Source organism: Cavia porcellus, unplaced genomic scaffold, assembly GCF_034190915.1.
Source record: "Cavia porcellus strain 051 isolate PalLab524CR breed Dunkin Hartley unplaced genomic scaffold, mCavPor4.1 scaffold_29, whole genome shotgun sequence".
In the NCBI taxonomy this organism is placed as follows: Eukaryota; Metazoa; Chordata; class Mammalia; order Rodentia; family Caviidae; genus Cavia; species Cavia porcellus.
In genome coordinates this window covers 14,136,565-14,158,855 of record NW_026947512.1, presented here as the reverse complement: position 1 = coordinate 14,158,855, position 22,291 = coordinate 14,136,565, and the positions used below count along the sequence as shown (strand labels likewise).

The 22,291-nt window shown below is 39.7% G+C and overlaps 1 protein-coding gene across 1 annotated transcript; it reads left to right on the top strand.

The window, feature by feature from the left end:
* Positions 1–8,051: 8,051 nt before the first annotated feature.
* On the top strand, positions 8,052–9,420 carry Tssk1b (testis specific serine kinase 1B). Its single transcript, XM_003474656.2, has one exon. It carries the CDS (start codon positions 8,125–8,127, stop codon positions 9,277–9,279), a length of 1,155 nt encoding a protein of 384 aa, XP_003474704.2. The 5' UTR covers positions 8,052–8,124; the 3' UTR covers positions 9,280–9,420.
* Positions 9,421–22,291: the final 12,871 nt, after the last annotated feature.

Genomic DNA, 22,291 nt, shown 5'->3' with positions numbered 1-22,291 from the left:
GATAGAATGAAGACGAGACAGAAAAGGAGATGAGAAGAAGGAAAGAAATTAAGGACGGGCAGAAGAGAGGAGAGCAAGAAAACTTGCCCACATTACTGAAGGACACAATATCTGAGTAAAGAGAAAGCTGTAAACATGATTTTAGGTCATACTCTAAACAAACAAACAAAATCTGTTAATCGCTTCCTAATTCCATACATGGAATTAGATGCTACTCAACATGTTAGTAGGATTTTTTAAATTGAAAATATGTTTTTTCAATGAGCAAGAGGAGACTAATTGTACTGGATTAGAAATGTGTTGACATTTGAAGGCCTTTATATGTCTAAGATCCAAATTATTTACTCTTGGGGGGGGGGAGGAAGGCTGTGCTACACTGAAACTATACTTGTGGATGGTGGGGCTGAATGGTGCTGACTCCCACTCCACTTATGAGAGGAATCTGTGCTGCCCAACACATCCCTCGCACACACTCCGCATTCTTCCGCACGAAGATCACTTGGTCATGGTCACCCTACCTAGTGGGTCTCATTGATCTTGGGGTTAACCTACCAATTTCAAGCAGCTTCTCTGAAGTGTGCAGAAAACTCCCTGAAAAGCTGGCATCCTTGGAGACAGTGGTACCTGCCCAGGGACCAACAAAGCCACCAGTAGATCCAAGCCTGGTGGAGGAGAACAGCATTTTGTGTTCTGCTAGAGACAGATGGATGAGATGTTGTTGCTCTGGCCCCTAGGAGGTTGTCCAGAGAGAAAGAGAGAGGAAAAGAAAGTGGCCAAAGTGGATAGTTAGATGACTAAAGCAACTGTGGAGCCCTCAGTCAAGCAAGATCACTCACTGAGGGCTTCATAATCAAGGGCAGTGTTTGTCTGCTGATAGCAGTAGAGAACGCTATTGTTGTCTATCCAATCTTTATTTCATAAAGTGCACTGTCATTAACACAGCATAATATTCCCTTGGGTTTCAGGTCTCTCCATTCTTTCCTTTCCAGAGGTGAACTCACAAAAGCCTCAACATTCTTCTGCATTCCTATTGCTCCAATTCTTCTACCTGGAGCATTTATATCTCTTCTTTTACTCCATCTCCTTTAAATCCATCTTCTTTTTTGCAAACACTGCCATACAGTTATTCCTCCAAGTGACGGTACTGCATGTCACTAGACTCTGCCCATTCTGAGAACAGGAATCTTGTCTATGTCATCCAAATGTCTCCATTACCTCCCTAGAGCAGTGTATGGCACTTAGAAAAGTGCTTAGTAGATGCTTATCAATTGAATCAAGTTCCAAGGGCCTCTCATCAAACTCTTTGCATATAGAGTTTAATATAATTCACATTCATGGGTTCTTCCTCTGTAGATTTAACCAACCACAGGTGAAAAACAGTTAAAAACCTACACCTGTGTGGAATCTCTACCAACTTACTTTTTTTATTATTCCCTAAAGAATCTAACATAACAGTTTTTTAATTGACATTATACTAGGTGTAAGTATTAGTCAGTTTTTGGTTAATGGGACAAAATGCCTGACATCTACAATTTAAAAGAGAAGAACTTTGTTTTTGCTCATAGTTTTCAGAATTTTAGGTCATAGTTGGCTGGAACAAAGGCTAAAATAAGTTGGTTGAAGTGCATAGCATGGAAAAGTTGTTCAAGTCATGACATCTAGTAACAGAGAGTAGAGGAAGAGCCCTAGAGGAAGGAATCAGGCATTCTTTCAATTGACAGTGAAATTGATAACACAGGGCTTATGTTCACAGACATAGGCACCCGATTTTTCATATTTATATGTTTTAATAAGCAATTAAGAAAGGTCAGTGAAAACTTCTAGCTTGCTTGAGAAAAGACTGAGGTTATCAAAAGGGAAAAAAATCTTTCCTCCTCTGAAGTCTGTTCTAAGGTATTGCTGAACCTCTCATTCTCTATCAGAATATCTTCATCATACTCTCCTTTAAGGTCTTTCTTATCACTCTTCATACCTTTTATCCTTATAGGACTTCCTGTCTGGTCTTCAAGCCAGTTACAAGAGTTTACTTTTTTGGTGTAGATAAACATAAACAATTTTTGGAACTTCAATAGTTGAGGAGAGCATTCTACAGGCTACTTCTTAAAAACATAATGGGTTATTTTTGTCAACTCCTGAATCACAGGGTCTCTGTTTTGGAGCACCTGTTCAAAGCTGTAACAACTGGGAATCTCTCTGCCCCAGAGTCCAACGAGCTCTAACTCTGCAAAGCCCCACCTCCCTTCTCATGGTTCTCCACAGCCCTCTTCTCTCTCCTGCTGATTCTTCTACATCGACTAATAGCACCCATTAAAGGTAAAACTGGAAATAGTTACTAAACCTTTACTAAGTACCTATTATGTAATAAGCATTCTACTTTATAGTATAAATATTTGCCCATGAAAAGTTTCATGACGACATACATGTTTGGTCATAACCACATAAGTTGGGATCATTGTGTTCACCAACAGGGGACTACTTAAAAATTAAAGTTATAAAAATGAAATTCCACATACATTTTAACAAAATGAGGTAGACACATATTTTTGACATAGAAAAATGCTTACGATATCTGAGTAACATAAAAGTTATGTCAGTTTTAAAAACTAGACATATAATAGCTTATCATTTTAAAAAATATCTGAGATAATTTATACATCAGTATGTTAATGTCACTCTATCTTGTGGGTGGGTGGTGAGAAATTCCTATTTCTTCCTTAAAAGAATTAGGATAAAGATGGTCACTTTAAAAGAAAAGGAGAAAAAAGAGAAATAAAGAAAAGATTGTAAGAAACAAGGGAGAATTGTAATGACAGACATTGAACAAGCAATCAAATGTGTTGAATGAATGAATAAAGAAATGAATGAAAAGTTGAGGATAATAACATGTCAGTGAGAACGTATCAGTTTTGGCAAATATATCAATCTGGTAGGAGACGCTGTTAATGGAAGAGGCTGCTCATGAGTGGGAGTTCCTGAGTGGGAATTTATGGCAAATCTCTGAATACCTGGGTCAAATTTGCTGTGAACGTAAAACTGCTCTGAAAAATAGACTGCTCAAAAAAGCAAAGAAAGGAGGAAGGAAAGCAGCCATCCTATTCTCTATTTTTTTGTTTTGTAATTCTTCCCCCATTAAGCAATAATGGTGTATTATGCTGATGCTTAGAGAAGATGTCTAAGATCCAAACATTTTCCTAAAATAACAGTACCCTTATCTAATTTCCTCCTCTGAAAAGGCAGTATATGTTACAATCCAATAACCTGTGAATTCTCCAGGGGAAGAGGTTTCACTTGAGTTGCTGTGGTCCTCCCAGCACCTAAAATAGTGCTGTCAGACAGGAAATGCTGAAAAAAGATTTGCTGCATGAATGAGTACATGAATCCTTAATTTTCTGTGGTCTCCCAGGGCCAGAGGATCATAGTTGGGTTTTGGAAAATGAGAGAGATAAATGGAGAGACCACAATAAGATGGAAGAAGACTAGAACAGTAAAAGAAAAAAGATACCAGATAATCCAGTCTGTCATTGATCATCCCCTACCCATTCGTGTAAGTCAGGTTTTACTAGAGAAACAGATATAACACAAGATACACAGTATAAGAAATTACAAGATTGGCTTACGATGGTCAGCCACAGAGCCAGATTAGGAAGTGTTTAGAGGGTGTCTGTGTGTTGGAGGCTGAAGAGTCCAGTCCAAGGTCTGGAACTCACCGCAGGGTTTTGTGCAAGTCTGTATCAGGAGGCTGATAGGTGTGCAGCAGAATGCTGAAGAATCTGTTCCAGAAGGATGAAGAGTTTCAGGCGGAAGCCAAACTGTCTGCATCAGAGGCCAGGAAACAACATCTGGGCTGGAAGCAAAGACTAGAGCCCCTCCAAAGAACCACTAATTAGTCCTTCCTCATTTTCCTTTACTGTATGAAAGCTACCACCCCTGGTGGGGGTCTCTCACCCCACACTATCTCTGTACCCTCCTCTTGCACAGGTTGAGGATATTCACAAAGTAAGGACCCTGACCCCCTGCTGAATCACTTAGGTAAACTTCTTAACTTCTCAAATCAACACAGTGAAAACATCCTAGGTGGTAAGGGCTTGTCCTCCACACCCAAGGATGTAAAGCTGCTGGGTTTCTTAGTTAAACTTATAGATTCTCAAATTGATACAACATTATCAATCATTACCAGATCTAACCCACACTTCCACACCCTTCCATCCAGCCACCCTTAAGGTAAAACTCGAATGTGACTAGAATCACAAGTAGCAAAGGCTATGCACAAAGATTTCATTATACCTCCATACTTAACTCAAACATGACTTCAGTTTCATCTCTCAGTAGACAACATCCACATAATGTTGCTAAGTATCCTATTCACATACAAAGTAAAATCAAACGATCCCCAAAGTACAACATGAAATAGATCCTTTGATGTTATTAGGTAACTTTTTTGCTTTCTTTAAAGCAAGGTATTTTAGATTGTCTTTGAATCATCTTTTAGTGCTTTAACTATTCTTTAATAAAGCTATTTATTAAAACTAGCTACACAGTATGTGTCAATTAATGACCACACAGCCAACACTTTTCGGCTGTAACCTAGGTCACTAAATAGAAAATCAATAGCATCCAAGAAACCTTCCTTATGCCCAAGGCAATTTTCCCCTCCACCTTTCAAGATGCACTTGAGTTTGCCTTCTTTTGCTTAATATTATGTTGCAAGATTCACCTGTGTTCTGTGTGGTAGTAATTTATTCATTTATATTGCTACATGCCAAAGTTTTCTCGAAGCACAGCTCCATACTTCTGCCTATTTTTTACATATTAACTTTGCTTTCACCCTACACCAGCAGAGTTGCTGTGACAGGATACCTTACGCACAGAGTCTGAGTATGTCTTACTGGATTTTTAATAAACTTTGCCTCCTCCTGCTGTATGACATATTTTAGGAATGCAACATTTTTATGCATTCTGCTGATAATGGATATCTGTATTGTGTCTGGTTTGGGAGTACTATATATAATGGTATTACAGAGGGTTTCATGCATGAATTTGGAATAACGAGGAGAGGACTTCCTGAGAACTGGATAAGCTTATGTTCAACTTTACCAGTTACTGCCAGTTTTTAACTCCACCAGCAGTCTTTGAACATTTGCCACGCCCACACGGCTTTAATGTGTAGAGTAGTTTGATAGAAGTCCTTCAGCTGTGTAGTTCTTCCTCAAATCATCTTGACTATTTGAAACCTTTAAATTTTCTTAGCAAGTCTGGTGTTGACTTGTCTAATTTCACTACAAGTAAGAATTCGGATTGCTCTCCATATGTCTAGATCAATTTAGGGAGAAATTATATGTACAGGAGTTAATCTTTCAATTCATGAACATGATATGTAGCTTTGATAAAATCATTTTAGTTTCTCATTTTCTGTGTATCCATTTTGAACATCTTTCCTTACTACTATATATTCAATTTTTTGGCAGGACATGGTATTTGTCAGATTTAACTTTCTGATTGTTTATTGCTCTATAGAAAGCCTATGAATTCTCAGAGGTGTTGTATCTAGAAATTTTGCTAAGCTCATTTGAGTAAGTTTTCTTCATTCTTTCCGATGCTCCAAATATGTAATTAATCGGGTACAAACTTTCAAAGTTTTCTTTTCTGGATCCAAACTGAGATATTTCTTGTTACTGCCCAATTTGAATTTTGTTCATTATCTGCTCAAGTGGTCCTATCATCTGTCTGATTCTCTCCTTGTCCTTCTGGAATGCATATATTAGAACTTTTTAGTCATGTTTCATGCTAACACATTTTTTCATGTTTCTTATTCTTCTCCTTTGATTTTGAGGCTAAATATTTCATAGTGACATTTTTAAATCATTAATCATCCATAGACACTTTAATTAGCAGTATACACTCAGACAACAGAGTACCAGCTTCTCAGAACAAGAGTCTTCAGTATCTTGAGATGTATATATATATATATAGAATGGAGCACTGCAAAATACAACTGATCTTAGTTTTGATATATAGTATTGCCATGTGAAAGGAAAATGATCTGATCCATCACAAAGTTATGGTTTATAAGACATGCTTCAAAACTTAGGAAGGTTACTTCTTAAAGATTAACATGAAAAGACTCACCTCTTAAAGTGTAGTGTAAAAGGGGCTTGGTGTCATTACTTAGGAAACAGGCAGGGTGGAAAGTTTACCAGAAGCCTAATCACAACGTCCATCTGAACAAGGCCAGGTTCCATTGCTTCACTGAATCGCTATGTGTTTCTTAAGGGAAGAAAACAAGTCACATTTAATAATTTTCAAAGGATCATTCAGTGATGGCAAGAGTCCTTGAGAAACTCCATGTTCCCATTCCTAACTAACTAGGCTACCTCAGCTTTACTGCCACACAAAGCTGAAGCAGATGAAGAAATGGCCTAATGGACTGTCATAGGCCAGCCACAGGGAAGCCCAGATCCTGGAAAGTAGAGCAGGTGGCTACCCTGAGAGAAAGGATCCACCCACACACTGAAGGAGCAACGGAGGCCACCTTTGATGAAGATGAAGCTACGATCTCCAGAAAAGAATCTTCCAGTGCTGACATCCCATCATGCATCATGGAGGCATAGCAGATGGGAAGGAGAAGCAGCTGTCCAGGGGACAGACTACTGGTCATGTAGACGGACCTGGTACTGGGTAATCAGGGTTGGAAATGAAAGTGAAGAGAAGCCAAGAAAAAGGGGAAAGGTCAGAGTTGTTGGGGACCCAGCCCAGTCTGACTCATCTCCATTTCCACTAATTCACTTCTGAGTGTCCTCCTGAGGGTCTCAGGATTCCAACCTGTGACACATGGAGTGGTAAGGAGGGCAGCCCACGCTCTAGGTCAGGCCAAGCTCACACCCAAGTTTAAGCCAGATCTTCAGAGACTTCAGCTTCCCCAGGATGTGGCCCAGAGAAGACAAATCTCACTATAGACACACTACAAAGATCCCTGGCCTCTGCTGTCCTGTCTGCTCCTCACAGAGCATTCCAAGAAGGAGCTGCCAGTCTCAGGATAGCATGTGGGCCCAGCCTTCTGCCCCCAGCTCTTGGCCTGTCCTGAGAGTCCAGCCAGAGCCAAGGCCTGGGCAAGGACATAAGAGAAAACTCATATCCAACAACAGAATTTCTGCCAGTTGTCCCCTATAAAGCCACTCTAAGTGGGTCAGAAAAGGTCTTGGGGAAAGAGAATTACAGGGAATTGAAAAGCCCAGGCAGCAAGAATGCTAAGTCCTCGCTTTCCAAGCTATAACAGTGGCTGCACCAGGAGTCTCTGACCCTCCTAACCCACCTGTTCCCTTCTCAGCCCTACTCTGTGTCCCTTTAGGCTGCCTGCGTGGACACTGTCAGGAGCTGAAGGAGCGGGGAGAGGCCAGAGACATCATCCTTGCCACCCCATGGGATCACCATAGCCTGGATTTTTTATACCACTCAAGGTCACTGCCTCTGTCAGGGTGGTCCTCATGGCCTTTTTTATACTACTTTTCCTAACTAACTTATAGCACCTGCACAATTTCTGGGGTTCCTCACAAGTCTGCTCCTATCTATGTGTGTCCTCAATGAAACTTACCTTCTGTTTCTCTCTCTGCCTCAAATCTCTGTCTCTGTCTCTCTGTCTCTTTCTCTTCTCTCTCTCTCTCACACACACACACACACACACACACACACACACACATACACACTCATTGGTAACATAGGATTACCAGCCCTGTGTTTCCTGGAATGATCTTGTTCACAGGCATCACCCCTACCCCTCCACATGCAATCCTAGCTCTGGGTTTGGATTCATGGTCAGGCCTTTGTGTATGCTAGAGTCCCCAACTTCCTTAGGTCCCAGCCAAGCACAAGGCCACTCTGCTGGCCTTCATTCTTCTCCAGCCTTCTGGTAGTCCTTCCACGGTTGTAGGTGCAAGTGGCTTGGGCCAGAGCCTCTTCCCATGTGTGTTCTTCCTTTGTGACTTCATGCCCTGAAGTCACTTGGGAGGCAATACAGAAGGTTCCATCCTAGAGTCTTGGTCTCTTAGTAGCAGGGACAACAAGCACAGCCAGCCCAGAACGCTATGAATCTGCAGTGTACTTGAGATCGCTGTTGACCCAGGTTTTGCAATGACAGAGGGCACAACCTCAGGGGCACACAGTGCTTCTGGAATGATGGATGATACCATTGTCCTCAAGCGTCGTGGATACATAATGGGCATAAATTTGGGAGAGGGTTCCTATGCAAAAGTCAAATCTGCTTACTCTGAGCGCCTAAAGATCAATGTAGCAGTTAAGATCATTGATAGGAAGAAAGCCCCAACAGACTTCCTGGAGAAATTCCTTCCTCGGGAAATCGAGGTTATGGCCATACTAAACCATCGTTCCATCATCAAGACCTACGAGATCTTCGAGACATCGCAGGGCAAAGTCTACATTGTCATGGAGCTTGGGGTTCAAGGTGACCTCCTCGAGTTCATCAAAACCCAGGGGGCCCTGCAAGAGGATGATGCACGCAAGAAATTCCAGCAGCTCTCCTCAGCCATCAAGTACTGCCATGACCTGGACATTGTCCACAGAGACCTCAAATGTGAAAACCTTCTTCTTGACAAGGACTATAACATCAAAGTGTCAGATTTTGGCTTCTCTAAACGTTGCATGCGGGATGACAGTGGTCAGCTAGCACTTAGTAAGACCTTCTGTGGGTCAGCGGCATATGCAGCCCCTGAGGTGTTACAGGGCATCCCCTACCAGCCCAAAGTGTATGACATCTGGAGCCTGGGTGTGATCCTCTACATCATGGTCTGTGGCTCCATGCCCTATGACGACTCCAACATCAAGAAAATGCTACGCCTCCAGAAGGAGCACCGCGTCAACTTCCCACGCTCCAAGCACCTGACCAGCGATTGCAAAGACCTCATCTATCACATGCTGCATCCTGATGTACACCGGCGACTGCGAATAGATGACATCCTCAGCCACAGCTGGGTGCAGCCCAAGGCACTGAATCAAGCTTCTGCAGCCCCAGCCCTAGGGGAGAGCTCCCGGAGCACTGAGCCCCCTCGGACTCCTGAACCTACCTCTGGCAAGAAGACTCCCACCAAGTCTGAGCCTAAGGAAGAGGCAAAGCCTGCAGCAGGACCTGAGGCACAGCCTGAGACAAAACCAGAGAGTAAGATGCCAGAGGCCAGGCAGCAGGAGGCTGCGGCCTTCCCCAGCCTGCACCAAGTCCAGGAACCACAGGAGGGTTCATCCCAGCAGCCTGCAGAGCAGGCCACCCAGTGAGCCCCCTGCAGTCCAAGCAGAGCTGATGGACTGAGCCCTGGGCCTGAAAGAAGGTGAAGAATGAGCTCCTACTTTGTCAGTTCTTCTCCCTCCACTTGAATTTGATACCTTAAATGGCTACAGATATAATAAACCATTGTGATAGTGCAGATTCCAAGGGAATGTCTTTGCCCAGATGATTGGAGTCCTGGACTCGCTCCTGTTTCCCTCCTGGATTGAGAGTTCTCACTTCTGGGAAAACATATTGCAGTGTGCCTAGGCCAGACTGGGACTTCAGGCCCTGGCAGGGGCAGCTGCAGCAGCTGAAAGTTGGGATGGGAACCGAGGGACAGCTGAAGGGAAAGGCCAGGCCAGAGCAGATCGCTGAGCAAGGAAATGGAGGGCAGGGTGAAGCAGGTGTGGCTTCCGGAGGGAGGGTCCCCAGTGCAGCGTTGGTTTGGGAGGGCCGGGGAGACTGCTGAGAAGAAAGGTGGCTGCAAGGCCAGGGCCCCTGGCACTGCAAGAGTTGGGTTTGGCTGTATTTGGGACTGAGAATTTAGACAGCCAGGCCACCACTGCCCCAAAACATCCATGGGAGCACGGCTGAGTGGGAGTTGAGGGGAGACTGCAGGGGACAGGCTGGCCAGCTTTTCTGTCCTTCTTGAGTTTCCCCACCCTCAGAGTCACATTTTTTTTCTTTCTCTGTCCTCCACAGGTCTCCCTCGCCCCCACCCATGCTCTGATCCGCCTCATCCTGTGTTCATTCTCCAGCCCAGAAGCAAGGGGCCCCATAGGATGGCCCAGTATACCCCATAGTCCTGTGTGGCTTTGACCACACCCTAATCCCCTCTGATCCTAAATTGTCCAGGGGTGACATCCCAACCTGCTGGAGTTGAGAAACTGGTACTGGCAAGTAGCATAAGCATTTTCCCAGAGCATGCCCTGAGCCTGCGGGCAGGAAAGGCAACCACCTGTGTGCTATGGCAGGTGTCACTTGCCTTAGTCACCACTGGTTGCCTCATGCCACCTGCCCTGCCTGCACCATGTCCCGGTCAGTCCCCTCCTAGCTATAGTGGCCAGTTTCCCTTTCTTTCTCTCTGGATGACGTTGTAGAAACCAGAACTGCAACAGCTCATCTGTCTGGCTCTAGCAGAACACAGAGCACTACTGTCCTCCACCAGGTTTGGCTCTACACTGGTGGTTCCAGGCAGGCACCACTGGTTCCAAGGACACCATCCCAAAGAAGCTGCTGGAAATTGGCTACTAAATTTAAGTAGATGAGTCACCCCATCCTTAGTGTGATGGCAAATACTTATAATCCCAGTCACTTAGAAGGCTGAGACAGGAAGATCACAGATTTATATCCAGACTGGGAAACTGAGCAAGACCCAGAACAATAGGCTTGGTTGCTCACAAATTGCCTGGTGTTCATGCTGCCAAGGGACACAGTGGCACTCCTGGAATAAACACCCTGCTCAGAGCTGCACCCCAACTCTAGGAACAGTGGCTGGTGAAAAGGTGAGCACCAGGGATATAACACAGTGTCCCTTGGAAAGCCAGGTGCAGGGAGGAGCAGGCCATGGTGAGTGTGGGCCCTAGAAGAGTAGGCCTGAGTCTGATGCAGCCTTGGACCCTGACTCTCCCTCCTCTAATTCTCTTAAATACTAATGTGCTGTACATTTCACCCATGGAGTTTTGTGCTAATCTTATGAATTGTATTAATTATGTTCATTTAAAGCATATATTTTGTGATTTCAATAACTACCCTAACCCTAATCCTTTTTACTGTTTGTTTGCTTCTTGTAATTAAAATATCTATGTCTGGCTGGCTTTCGTTAACAAAAGCTAGTGTATGGAAAACTTGATTTTTTTACGTGGTTGTTGTTGTTTTTAATTTTATTTAAGGAGAAAAAAAAACAGAAAAAGGGTACAAGTTACACAGAATTTCAGAAAAAATAAACAGTAGGAAATCACTAGTTAATTACATATTGTCATCTTAGAAATAGTTGTTCAAGTTACAAAATTAAAGCATATAGAGGGGACTTTCAAACAGAGAGACTGCAAACAGTTTTATTCAATGATCCAACAAAACTCAGTAATATGGTTATCTATCTTATACACTTAAATATATATGCAATTATATCCTTTAGAGCACTTTCTTTTCCTTTCTTTTGTACAATGACAATTACACATTTTGGGTTTTATTACTCCCATAGTTCTTATTGCTTTTTTTTTAAGAAAGTAAAACCAAATGTGACATAACAGGACAGAGTCAGTCAAATCAAAAGGACGGACATAATACATAATATAAAAACAAAATACAAGGTGATCAACAATGGTTACCATAATACCTCTTGTTATCTTAAAAATAAGGGCCTATATCATCAGTTATAATAAAATTGAACAAAAGAGTAAAGAATAAGAGCAATAAAACCAAAACATTGGAGACATTAGAGGACTTCAAAAGAAGATAATAGTCAACCAGAATGGGCGTCATAATGAATCTTATTGTCTTCATAGTTGTTGCCTATACTTTCAAACTTGGTACTATCAAACATAACAGAATAGAGGAAAATCAGTCAAAACAAGATGGTGAGAGCAATACAGGATTTCAAATCAAGTAGATAGGAAATCAAAGTGGGTTACTATAATATATCCTGCTATTTTTTATTTATTTTTCCCTTAATTAAAAAGATAAAAATGAAAAAGTAGATAATAAAAAGATTGAAATAAAAAAGAGGGCATAACAACAAAACAGCGGAGGTCAAAACATAGCCATTGAAAATTGTGTTTCACGATAAGATAATCCCGACATAAAAGTAGTTACCATAGTGTCTCTTCCCTTAAAATCTTTGGGTATAACTTCATATACTGTAGCATCAAACATATCAAGACAATGTAAAACCGTTCAAGAGAATGACAGTATTACAGGCTATTTAGAATCAACTAACAGAAAATGAACAATGGTTTCTGTATAATCTCCTTGTCTATAAAAGTTTTTGTTTATATTATCACATATAATAAAATCCAATAAGATACAACACGTTAAAACCGATGGAGACAGAACAACAAAAGCTTGATGGGACTTCAAAACAAGAGGATATTAAATCAGCACTACCTATTATGATGTCTTGTTTTCTCCAAAATGGCTGTTCCTACCATCCAACCTTCTCTGCCTCATTTCTGTTGAGCTCTTTTTCTGTCGTTAGTTGTCAGTTTGTCTTCTTCATTTTGCTTTCTGCTCCATTCATTGTGGCCTCTCTGCCACTGTTTCTGGAATCTTGGTATTTTTCATTTTTAGAATATCCTGCAGTAATCTCTGTAGAGTTGAATTGGTGGTTGCAAATTCCCCTAGTTCCTCTTTATCCTGGAAGCACCTTGTTTTTCCATCAATTTCTAGGGACAGTTGTGCAGGATATATCAATCTTGGCTGAAGGTTATTATCTTTCAAAGCTTGAATTATTTCCCCCCATACTCTTTGTGATTTGATGGTTTGTGCCAAGAAATCTGCTGTAATTTTGATGGGTGTTCCCTTGTAAGTGATCTGTTTGTTGTCTCTGATGGCTTTTAATATTCTGCTCTTATATTGGATTTCTGGAATTTTGATTATTATATACCTGGGTGTAGCTCTGTTTGGGTTGTAGGTGGCTGGGGTCTTGTATGCCTCATACATCTGAATATCTTTACCTTTTGCTAAATTAGGGAAATTCTCTTGGATTATTTCTGTGAATAGCCTTTGTAGTTCATTTGTTTGTGTCCCTGCTTCTTCTTTTACATTCTTAATTCTTAAGTTATAGATCCTCTTATCATCTCCTAGCCTTTGTATTATTGCTGTTTGTTTCCTTGTTATTTTTAAGAAGTTTTTCATTTCATGCTCCCACATTACAAATCTGTCCTCTAGTTCAGATAATCTATCCTTAGTTTCTTTCAAGCTGTTATGCCAGATTTCAACAGAGTTTTTAGTTTCCTAAAACTCTATTGAACCTGCTTCACGTATTCTGTTTTCTCTATATTCTCCATCACAAAATTCTCCCCTTTTTTTCTGTTCTTCCATTCCACCATCTGTTTTTTCTTGGGCAGTGCTTAGTATTTCTCTAACTATTCTACTTATTTCTTGCTTTATTTCATTAAATACTTCATTTTTGAACTTGTCTATGAGGCTCCAGAGATACCACTTTATGTCTATTGGTGCCATGTCTGATATTGCATATTTTCTGTCTTCATTCTCTTTTGCATTTACCTTTCCTGGATCAGTGTTCTCAGGATTGGGGACTGAGGACCCTTTCTTGTTGCTCCCTTTTCCCATACTATTTGTTCCTTCCATACAAGCGTATGTAGGAGGCCCAGTTTTTTTTTTTTTTTTCTCTTTGTCTGTTACAATTTGTTTGAATCCGCCGGCTAGGTGTTCCCACCCACTGTAGTGTACTAGGGAGACACAGACCTGGGCAGCCTCTGCTGGGCCCATCCCTCCAGATCAACTGCTAGGGTGCACTGCCAGGCACAAGGACCTGATTTGGGCTAGCCTACTGGGTCTTATTCCACACCTCACCAGGCCAAGCACTCCCCACCAATCCCACTTGAGAGGGGAATATGTGGCTAAAGTCACTGCAGGGCCCTGTTCCGGCTAGTCTTCCCATTCCCAGAATTTCCTCTGTTGGAGCCTCTTAGTCTATGAAAGGGTCCCCATTTCTCTCACCACAGGTGGATGCAGAGCTCCCTGCCAGTCCCGCTCTCAACACTGTTTGGTTTGCTGATTCCTGCTCTCAGAGCTTTCACACGTCTCTCTCCCTGCCATGCCACTTGGGATGCAGTAGTGACAGCAGGAAATTCAAATCACAGCTTCCAGTGGTGCAGGATCCAGCTTCTGCACTGAGATTTTATCTGTTCCTGTTATAGCATCAGGATTGCATTTCCAGTTGGTTTCTCTCAGCTTAGTTCGTTTGTGGGTCAGCAGGGTACATCTCCCCTTGCTTAGGACTCCTCACACAGCACTGCTCTTGGATTCTAAGCTGGTAATCTCAGAGAGCCTCCGTGGCTGCTGTTATTTGTCTGCCATGTTCTCCCCATGGTTATTGTTTTTGAGTTTAGAGAATTTCTCTTCTCCCAGCAGAGATCTAGTTTGCATTGGAAGAGTGGTTAGGTTAGAGGTATGTGTCCTGCCTCTGACCTGGAACCTGACTCCCAAGGCTCAGTCACTGGAAGTATTCACCTCTTCTGTTGCTTCTCCTTTCTGACAGTCACTGGGAATCCCAGCTGAGAACCTTCGAATGCCCACCAGGCTCCTCCTCATGGTGAATCCGTGCTCAGTTTGGTTCCTGCAGCTCAGTGAGACAGCAAAATTTTCTGCACAGTTTCTCAGCCTTTCAAATGTCATAGTTGTGTTTAGAATTGGTAAAATAAACCCTTAAAAATCAAGTCTACTTCTTTTGGCCTCATCTAGCCTTTTTTTCTGCATCACTGCCTTAGTAAAAGCTTTCTTTAGTCTTCAAGAAAGATTCAAAGTGTCCTGTCTTGTTTTGTTTTGTTTTGGCATAGGCTAAGCTTGGGAGCTACAGATGTTAAAAAAGACCATAAATATCAAAACTGGATCAATGAAAGGCCACAAAGCATTAATATCTCCTAAATGTTGTGTACTCTCCTAGGTACTATTTTTCAATTAATCCTCACTTTCATCTTATAAAACTGTTCTTATGCACTTTGTATGTATGATAAAATCCACAGAGCTTAAGTGATTTTGTACAGGTCACATGGCTAGTGTGTGTTCATTTGGAGGTGTGCATGCAAGCTTATCTGATGTTTTACTCATAATCAGGGGGTAAAATTTATTTTTCTATTATGTATTTAATATTATGTATTTAATAAAATGTGAAGTTCTTATAGATATACACAGATTGAAAAAGTGCTATAGTCAAGAAAAGTATCATAAAAAAAGGAAAAACATTACCACATCCATTATCTACAGAGACTTTGTAGGTATGGTACTAAGTAGAATTCTCTTGTTAAACATTATTAGATCACTAGACTAATTCATCTTAGAAAACTGTGACATGGTCCCTTTGACCCGTGTTTGTGCATTCTTTCTCCTCTGCCCCATAACCACCATTCTACCTCAGTTTCTATGCATTCATTTTTTTATATCTCACTTATAAGGGAGACCACACAGTATTTTCCTTTTCCTGTTTGACTTACTTCAATAATGTTTCCTAGGTTCAGCTATGTTGCCTCAATTGCATATCTTCTCCTCTTAATCTTAATTAGTGTTTGACATTGTCTGTGTTTCACTCAAAATAATGATTGCAAAACTGACCAAATTCATAACACAAACTATAGATAGTAAAATTCAAGAGAGTCTCAAGAAGGAGCACAGGCTTAAAAGCTTAGAAATAATGCTTGCAACATAAACTTGTGTTTTTCCTGTGCTGTAAATGATCTCTTATTAGCTGCAATCCCAGTCCTCTGAGGAAATTTTTCCATGATACTTTGAACTTGTTTTCCTTGCAAACTATCAAACTATGCCACACATGTTTAGAATACGTAAAATACATCCACTGGCCAATGATTTGTGTTTCAAATGACATCATAGTTGTTGTATAACTCATCAACAACATCTACTACACTTTTGATTTTGTTGTTGAGAGTTTCCATCTCAGTCTTCAGTTTTGTCGAGATTTCCCTATCAATATTTCCATCATGGGAAAATGTTGGCATCAGCAGTACCAGTTTGCTCTTTGCCATATACAAGACCAGTGCTACATCTTTCTAAAATTAAAAGATTGTACTATACAATTCTCAATTTTGAAATTGCAATATTTCATTTGGAATTTCTGTTTTGCTTCTGTGCACAGTTCCTACACTGGTCAACTTGTGTTCTGTTAGCAAATGTAACATCAATTGGGAACTGGTAACCAGTTATCAAATGTCACATTCTGATTAATTTGGGAGATGGGAGATGAACAAGTTTGTTCATAACATCATTCAGTTTATTGCTATATGAGTAAGGTTTTGATGGCTGAGTCCCAGGATAAACGTCTAAATTGTCTTCACATCTACAAGAACATAAATTTTTAAGTTATATTTTGAGCTATCAGTTTTCCTAAGTCTTTTACAGTGTTGGGGGTCATCATGAGAAATCTGTACTAAATACAGCAGACCTATGAATGCTTTCAGTTAGATTAGTGAGGTGTCATAATAAATACATGTTTTAATGTGGCTATTGGTGCCTACATAATGTTTTACTTGCATCTCAGTCTTTGTGCATTTCACAACAGCTTGCAGTATTACATCTATTATCATTTACAATGTTGAATGGCAATGCTGGCTTTTTAAAAAAATTTATTTAAAGAAAAAAACAAGTAAAAGGGTACAAGTAATACAGAATTTCAAAAAAATAAACAGTAAGAAATCACTAGTTAATAGGTTACATATTGTCATCTTAGAACTAGTTGTTCAAGAGTGCTGGCTTTCTGTCCAGTACATTGCACCACTGCCAAGACCTTCTACATAGAAGACCCCAAGGATTCCACCAAAAGACTTCCAGAATTAATAATCATATTCAGTAGCATAGCTGAATCCCAGTCAACACTCAAGAATCAATAAGATTCCTGTACATAAATAACAAACTCATTGAGAGAGAACTGAAGCACTGAAAAAATAAAATACTTAGGAGTCAGTCTAACAAAGGCAGCATACGATCTCTATGTGGAAAGCTATAGTAGTCCAAAAAAGGAGATCAAAAGGATATCAGGAAATGGAAAGATATTCCTTGCTCATGCATAGGAAGAACCGACATAGCCATTTTTACAGAGATTGAATACAATTCCAATCAAAAGACATCTTAACGGTTAGAAGTGATGACAATGTTTATGTGGTGGGGTGATGAACATTTAGCATAAATGATATTTGCTCTTTAAAGGAATGACTGTGACCTGTTGAGAATGTTTTTGTCCTTTGCACCCCACTGGCAAGTAGAAGTGCTTGCAGGACATGTAACAGATATTTTATAGCTGATGTGGGAAAACGTGTGACAAGAACACAAGAGCAACCAGAGAGCCGGCCCTCAGCTTCTTACATGAGAGAAGGAAATGACTTTCTTGTTTAAGCCATAGCTGTTTCTGGGGTCTTACATCTTTCATAAACACAGAATTACCACCAGAAGAACAAAAGAGACACAACTCCCAAAATTAAAAGGCTCTACTGAAATTGTGCCCTTGAAGGCCAAAACAAACATTCAAACATTTGATGCCATGGAAATGATGGCAAATTAATCAAAATGCCAACAAAGCCTCCGAAGGATGAGCAAGTGACCTTCACTGTGGAAGAAGGAAGGGGCAATGGAGAGATGAGGTGATCAGGAAGTGTAGGCTTTACCCATAGGTGGGCACCAGTTTCCATTCTGCACAAGTGTGGTTTCAGCACGGCATAATATTTCCCCCCTCAAGAATTATTAATTGGGATCCCAGATACTTTTGTGAAATCTCTTGAATTTTAAATGTTGACAATTATGACATACTGCTAGCTGGAAATTTAAGACCAGCGTTCTTTTCTCACTTGTTAAAAAGGCATATTTGCAAGTATCTCCAAATTAATGGTGGCACTGAGATGGTCTCTGCCTTGAGTCTGTAATAAAGTCATTGGTCAGGACTTTGAAGAAAACCTCATACAATTGAGCTGCTCCATTGGAAAAACATGGGTTTTGCTATTTACTGTTTTTTCCTTACTTATTGTTGACATTCTGGGAAAACATGAGTATAAGAACCATAAATTAAAGGCTGATGGTAGTGTACAATGGCACAGTGAGTATGGTGGTAGAAACATCATTTTTGATATGTACAAATATCTCCAAGATTAAATTATCCTGAAAGGAAAGGAGGAAGTAAAAACATGCCTTTCACATTTGAATAGCAATGTATAACATTACCAGTAATGTGACTTTCTTCTTCCTGCAGCCAAACAAAATTGCATCATCTAAAACTTCTATTCTTTTCAACTGCATGGACAGAAACATTTCATCACTTTAATTTGCATCACTTTTGGGGAAAGCTGTGAAAATTGTAATGTTTCAGAACCAATTAACTTTTTATGTTTTCTGTCTACTTTCCTATTGGATTAGTTTGTCTTTTTTTTAATAGGTCTGGGATGATTCTTTAGACAGTGAGAATTCATTCTGTATCTGTATTACTTGTAAATATTATCTCAATTTGGCTTTCTTTTTTATAATGATTTTATCTTGCAAAAATGTTTTTTAAACAATTATTAATCTTTATGGCATTCAATTTTTATTTATGAAGCTCTTCTCTACTTCATAACTATAAAGTAAAATTTCCATGTAATTTTATCTAATTTTATTGATAATTATAATTTCCTTTTAGCACTTGATTCTTTGACCATCTGAAGTTTACTTAATATGAGAGGGAAAAAAACAATGAAATCATTTTTTAAATTGCAGAATGCCAGTACACGTGCCTGCTTGGCAAGTGCGAGGTCATGAGTTCAATCCCCAGTACCCCCAAAATAAATAAATAAATAAATAAATTGTGGATGGCTTACTATATATCTCCAATCCTTTTCAGAAATATTCCATATTTTCATCACTGTTAGTTTAAGCCTGTTATTCATTTTCTAAAATATTGCCAAAATATGGGTATTTTTTCTGAATGGTATATTGTTATATTCTTTATTTACTCATTCCTGATGATTTTAATTACTGCAGCTATTTTAATATCCAAAGGACTATCTCTCCATCCTTAGTCTTTGGGGTTAAAACATCCATTATTCTTGCATGGTAACTTTTCTACATTAATTTTAGCATCAGCCTGTTAATTTTTAAAATCCTATTGATTCTTTCATTAGCAACTAACTCCATGTATGACATTCTTTTGGTTCTGAGTTTTTCTTTTCCAAAAGCAGGTTTACACCTTTATATTCAGATTTTTTTTGTCCTTGAGTTTTGCAAGTTTTCTTCAGAATACACTGCATATATTTTAAAGTTTATTTTTACATCTTTCTTCTCCCTCTATCTTTCCTTTCCTCTTTCTGTCTCTTACTGTGCTATCTTCATCCTTTCTTCCTAAAAGCCCTTTATTTCCTCTTCTATCTTTCTTTCCTTCTTCCTTTCATTTCTTTCTTATTCCCTTTCCTTCTTTTCATTCTACCAGTTGCAAATGGAAGCTTTTCTTCTTGTGTCCTCTTTAAAGGATTAGTTTTTTTAAAGAAAGTTATTTATTTGTAAAATTTGAAACATGCATTTTAAATTTAAAACATTAGGTTTGAGCATTTCATCCAGTAAGGTGAGTGGAGTTATAGTGTTTTGTTTGTTTGTTTTGTTTTGTTTTTAATATGCTGCCTACCTGATAATCAAACCAAAAGTAGTGACCCAATCCACTAGAAAACTCACACTGTGCCTACCTGGGTCATAAACTGACTTTTTCAGGATGACAGCCTGAAATAAAAAGGGCATCAGTGTCCTTGCCAAAGAACCCTTTAAGGGTTTAAAGAAGGGCCCGTCTTCTCAAATGCACAGACAGCAACGAAGGGCACGAGATTACAAAAAATCAGAGACTCAGCACCTTAAACAGAAACCAATAAAGTTTCAATAATGGGCTCCAAAGAAATAGAAATCTATAAAATGACAAACAATTCATAACAATAACAATAATAATAATCTATAAAATGACAAACAATTATAACAATAACAATAATAAATAAGTTCCATGAGCTACACATAATATGGATAGAAAATTTAATGAAACTTGACAATGCACAAAAAGTAAAATTGACAGAAAAAAGTAAAAGAATCAGATAAAAATCTTAGAGATCAGGAATGTTATTAATGAATTGCAAAGTTTAGCAGAAAACTTCAACTACCTAACTGACCAGGAAAAAGAAAGGATCAACAGGATCCAGGAAGTAAAGCAAAATAAAAGACAAAAGAATTAAAAAAGAATAAGTAATATACATGGAAATTTCCATCAAAAGATCAAATGTTTGCATAATAGGACTTAATAGATAGTAGATGGAAAAGAAGGAGAAAAAAGACCAGAAGGCATATCTGGAGGAAAAACAGCTGAAAGCATCTCTCATGTGGGGATAGATCCCTTTACCTACCCACATATAGGAAACAGTAAAATATTCATACAAAGTCAACTTAAAATGTACATGAAGATATATAATAATTAAGTTACCAAACTTAAAGACAATGGAAAAAATTGTTAAAGCAGTAAAAGGTAAGAAATATACTACACATAAAGGAGTCCCAGTAAAACCTTCAGTATACTAGCATTTCTTGGAGCCAGGAGAGCCAATATGCTGAAGGTAAAAAAGTTAACCAAGGATAGTTCATCCAGCAAAGCTGTATTTCAGAAGTGAATATCCAGAATACATAAGTAACCTAAGCAATTCAATAAAAACAAAACAAAATCCAACTAAAACTGAGCAAAAAACCTGAATAGACATTTCTTAAAAGAATACACATTAATAGCCAACAAATATATGAAAAAGTACTCAGTATCATTAGGCATCAGCGAAGTGCAAATCAAAACAACAATACTATATCAGTGTACCCCAATTAAAATGACTATTACCAAAAAAGCAAAGTTATTGTTACGGATATGGAGAAAGGGAAACTTTTATTGGTGGAAATGTAAATGAATGCAGTCACTGTTAGTCCATTTTTTACTGTTTTATCAAAATACCCAAGGCTGGCTAATGTAGAAAGAAAAAGGTCTAATTAGCTTACTGTGACTGTTAACCTTTATATGTAAGTGTACTAAGAAATACATAGCAAGTTAGTGAAATACATTTCCCTTGTGTTTGCATAGGTTGTGGGGATTTGGCCTTGGGGGTCTGTGCTTGTCCTCTCTGCACTGTTCCCTGGGTCTGCTTCCCACCTGCCGTGAACTAAATAGCTTTACTCTGCCATCTCCTCCCACTGTGATATTTCTCCTGGGAGCCCGCTGACCTTATAGCAAATCTGAAATTGCAAGCTAAAGTAACCTTTTTCACTTTAAAATTGTGGGTGTTGATCTCAGCAACCAGAAAACTGACTAATATACCTACCATTTTGGATGTTCAAGAGCATGGTGCTTACATTTGCTTGGCAGTGTCAGTGCTGGGCAGCATCATGGATTAGTGCCTGGATAGTGAGAAGGAGAGATTATATCACAACACAGGAAGTCAGAAAGCAGGGAGGAGTCGGTGTTGGCTCTTTAATAATAAACTTCTGTTGAGAACTAACCAGGCTCATTTTAAAATTATGCTATATCCTTCTAAAGGCTAGCACCCCAGAGAATGAGTCACCTCACACTAGGCTCCACCTCCTAAAAGACCTAACACCTCTCGCTATTACCCCACTGAGGACCAAGCTTCCAACACATAAATCATTGAACATACTCAGATCATTGCAACTGTCACAAGTATTCCATACTAAATGTTAAAAACTAGAATTCCATGTGATCTATTCCCTATGATCTATTCCATCTGATCTCATTACTGGATATATGTTCAAACGAAATCAACATATCAAAAGAATACCTGCATTTTCGTGTTTAATGCAGCACTATTCGCAGTAGTCCAGACATGAAATCAATCTCAATGCTGATCAGAAGATGAATGGGTAGAGGAAATGTGGTAGATATACGCAGTGGAATAGTATGTGTCATTGTGCCATTAAAAAAGAAAGTCTCTGACAATGGATGAGCCTAGAGGACACTGTGTTAGCTGGAATAAGTCAGACTTGGAAGGACAAAAAACCATGAGCTCCTTGTGAAACCTAATGCAACTGGCCTTACAGAAGCAGAGAGTAGAACAGTGGTGGCCAGAGGCCGAGAAGGACAGTGAGAAGACAAGGATAGAGAGGGGTCAATAAGCACAGCGTTAGAGTAAGAAAAGAGGAATGAGTTCTGATGTTCCACCATCCAGCGTGGTGACTATAGTTATCATTACTGCATTTAATACTCTAAAAGTAGCTAGGATAGAGGATGTTAAATGTTCTTGTCACAAGAAATGATAAAATGTGTGACGGATAGGAATACTGCAC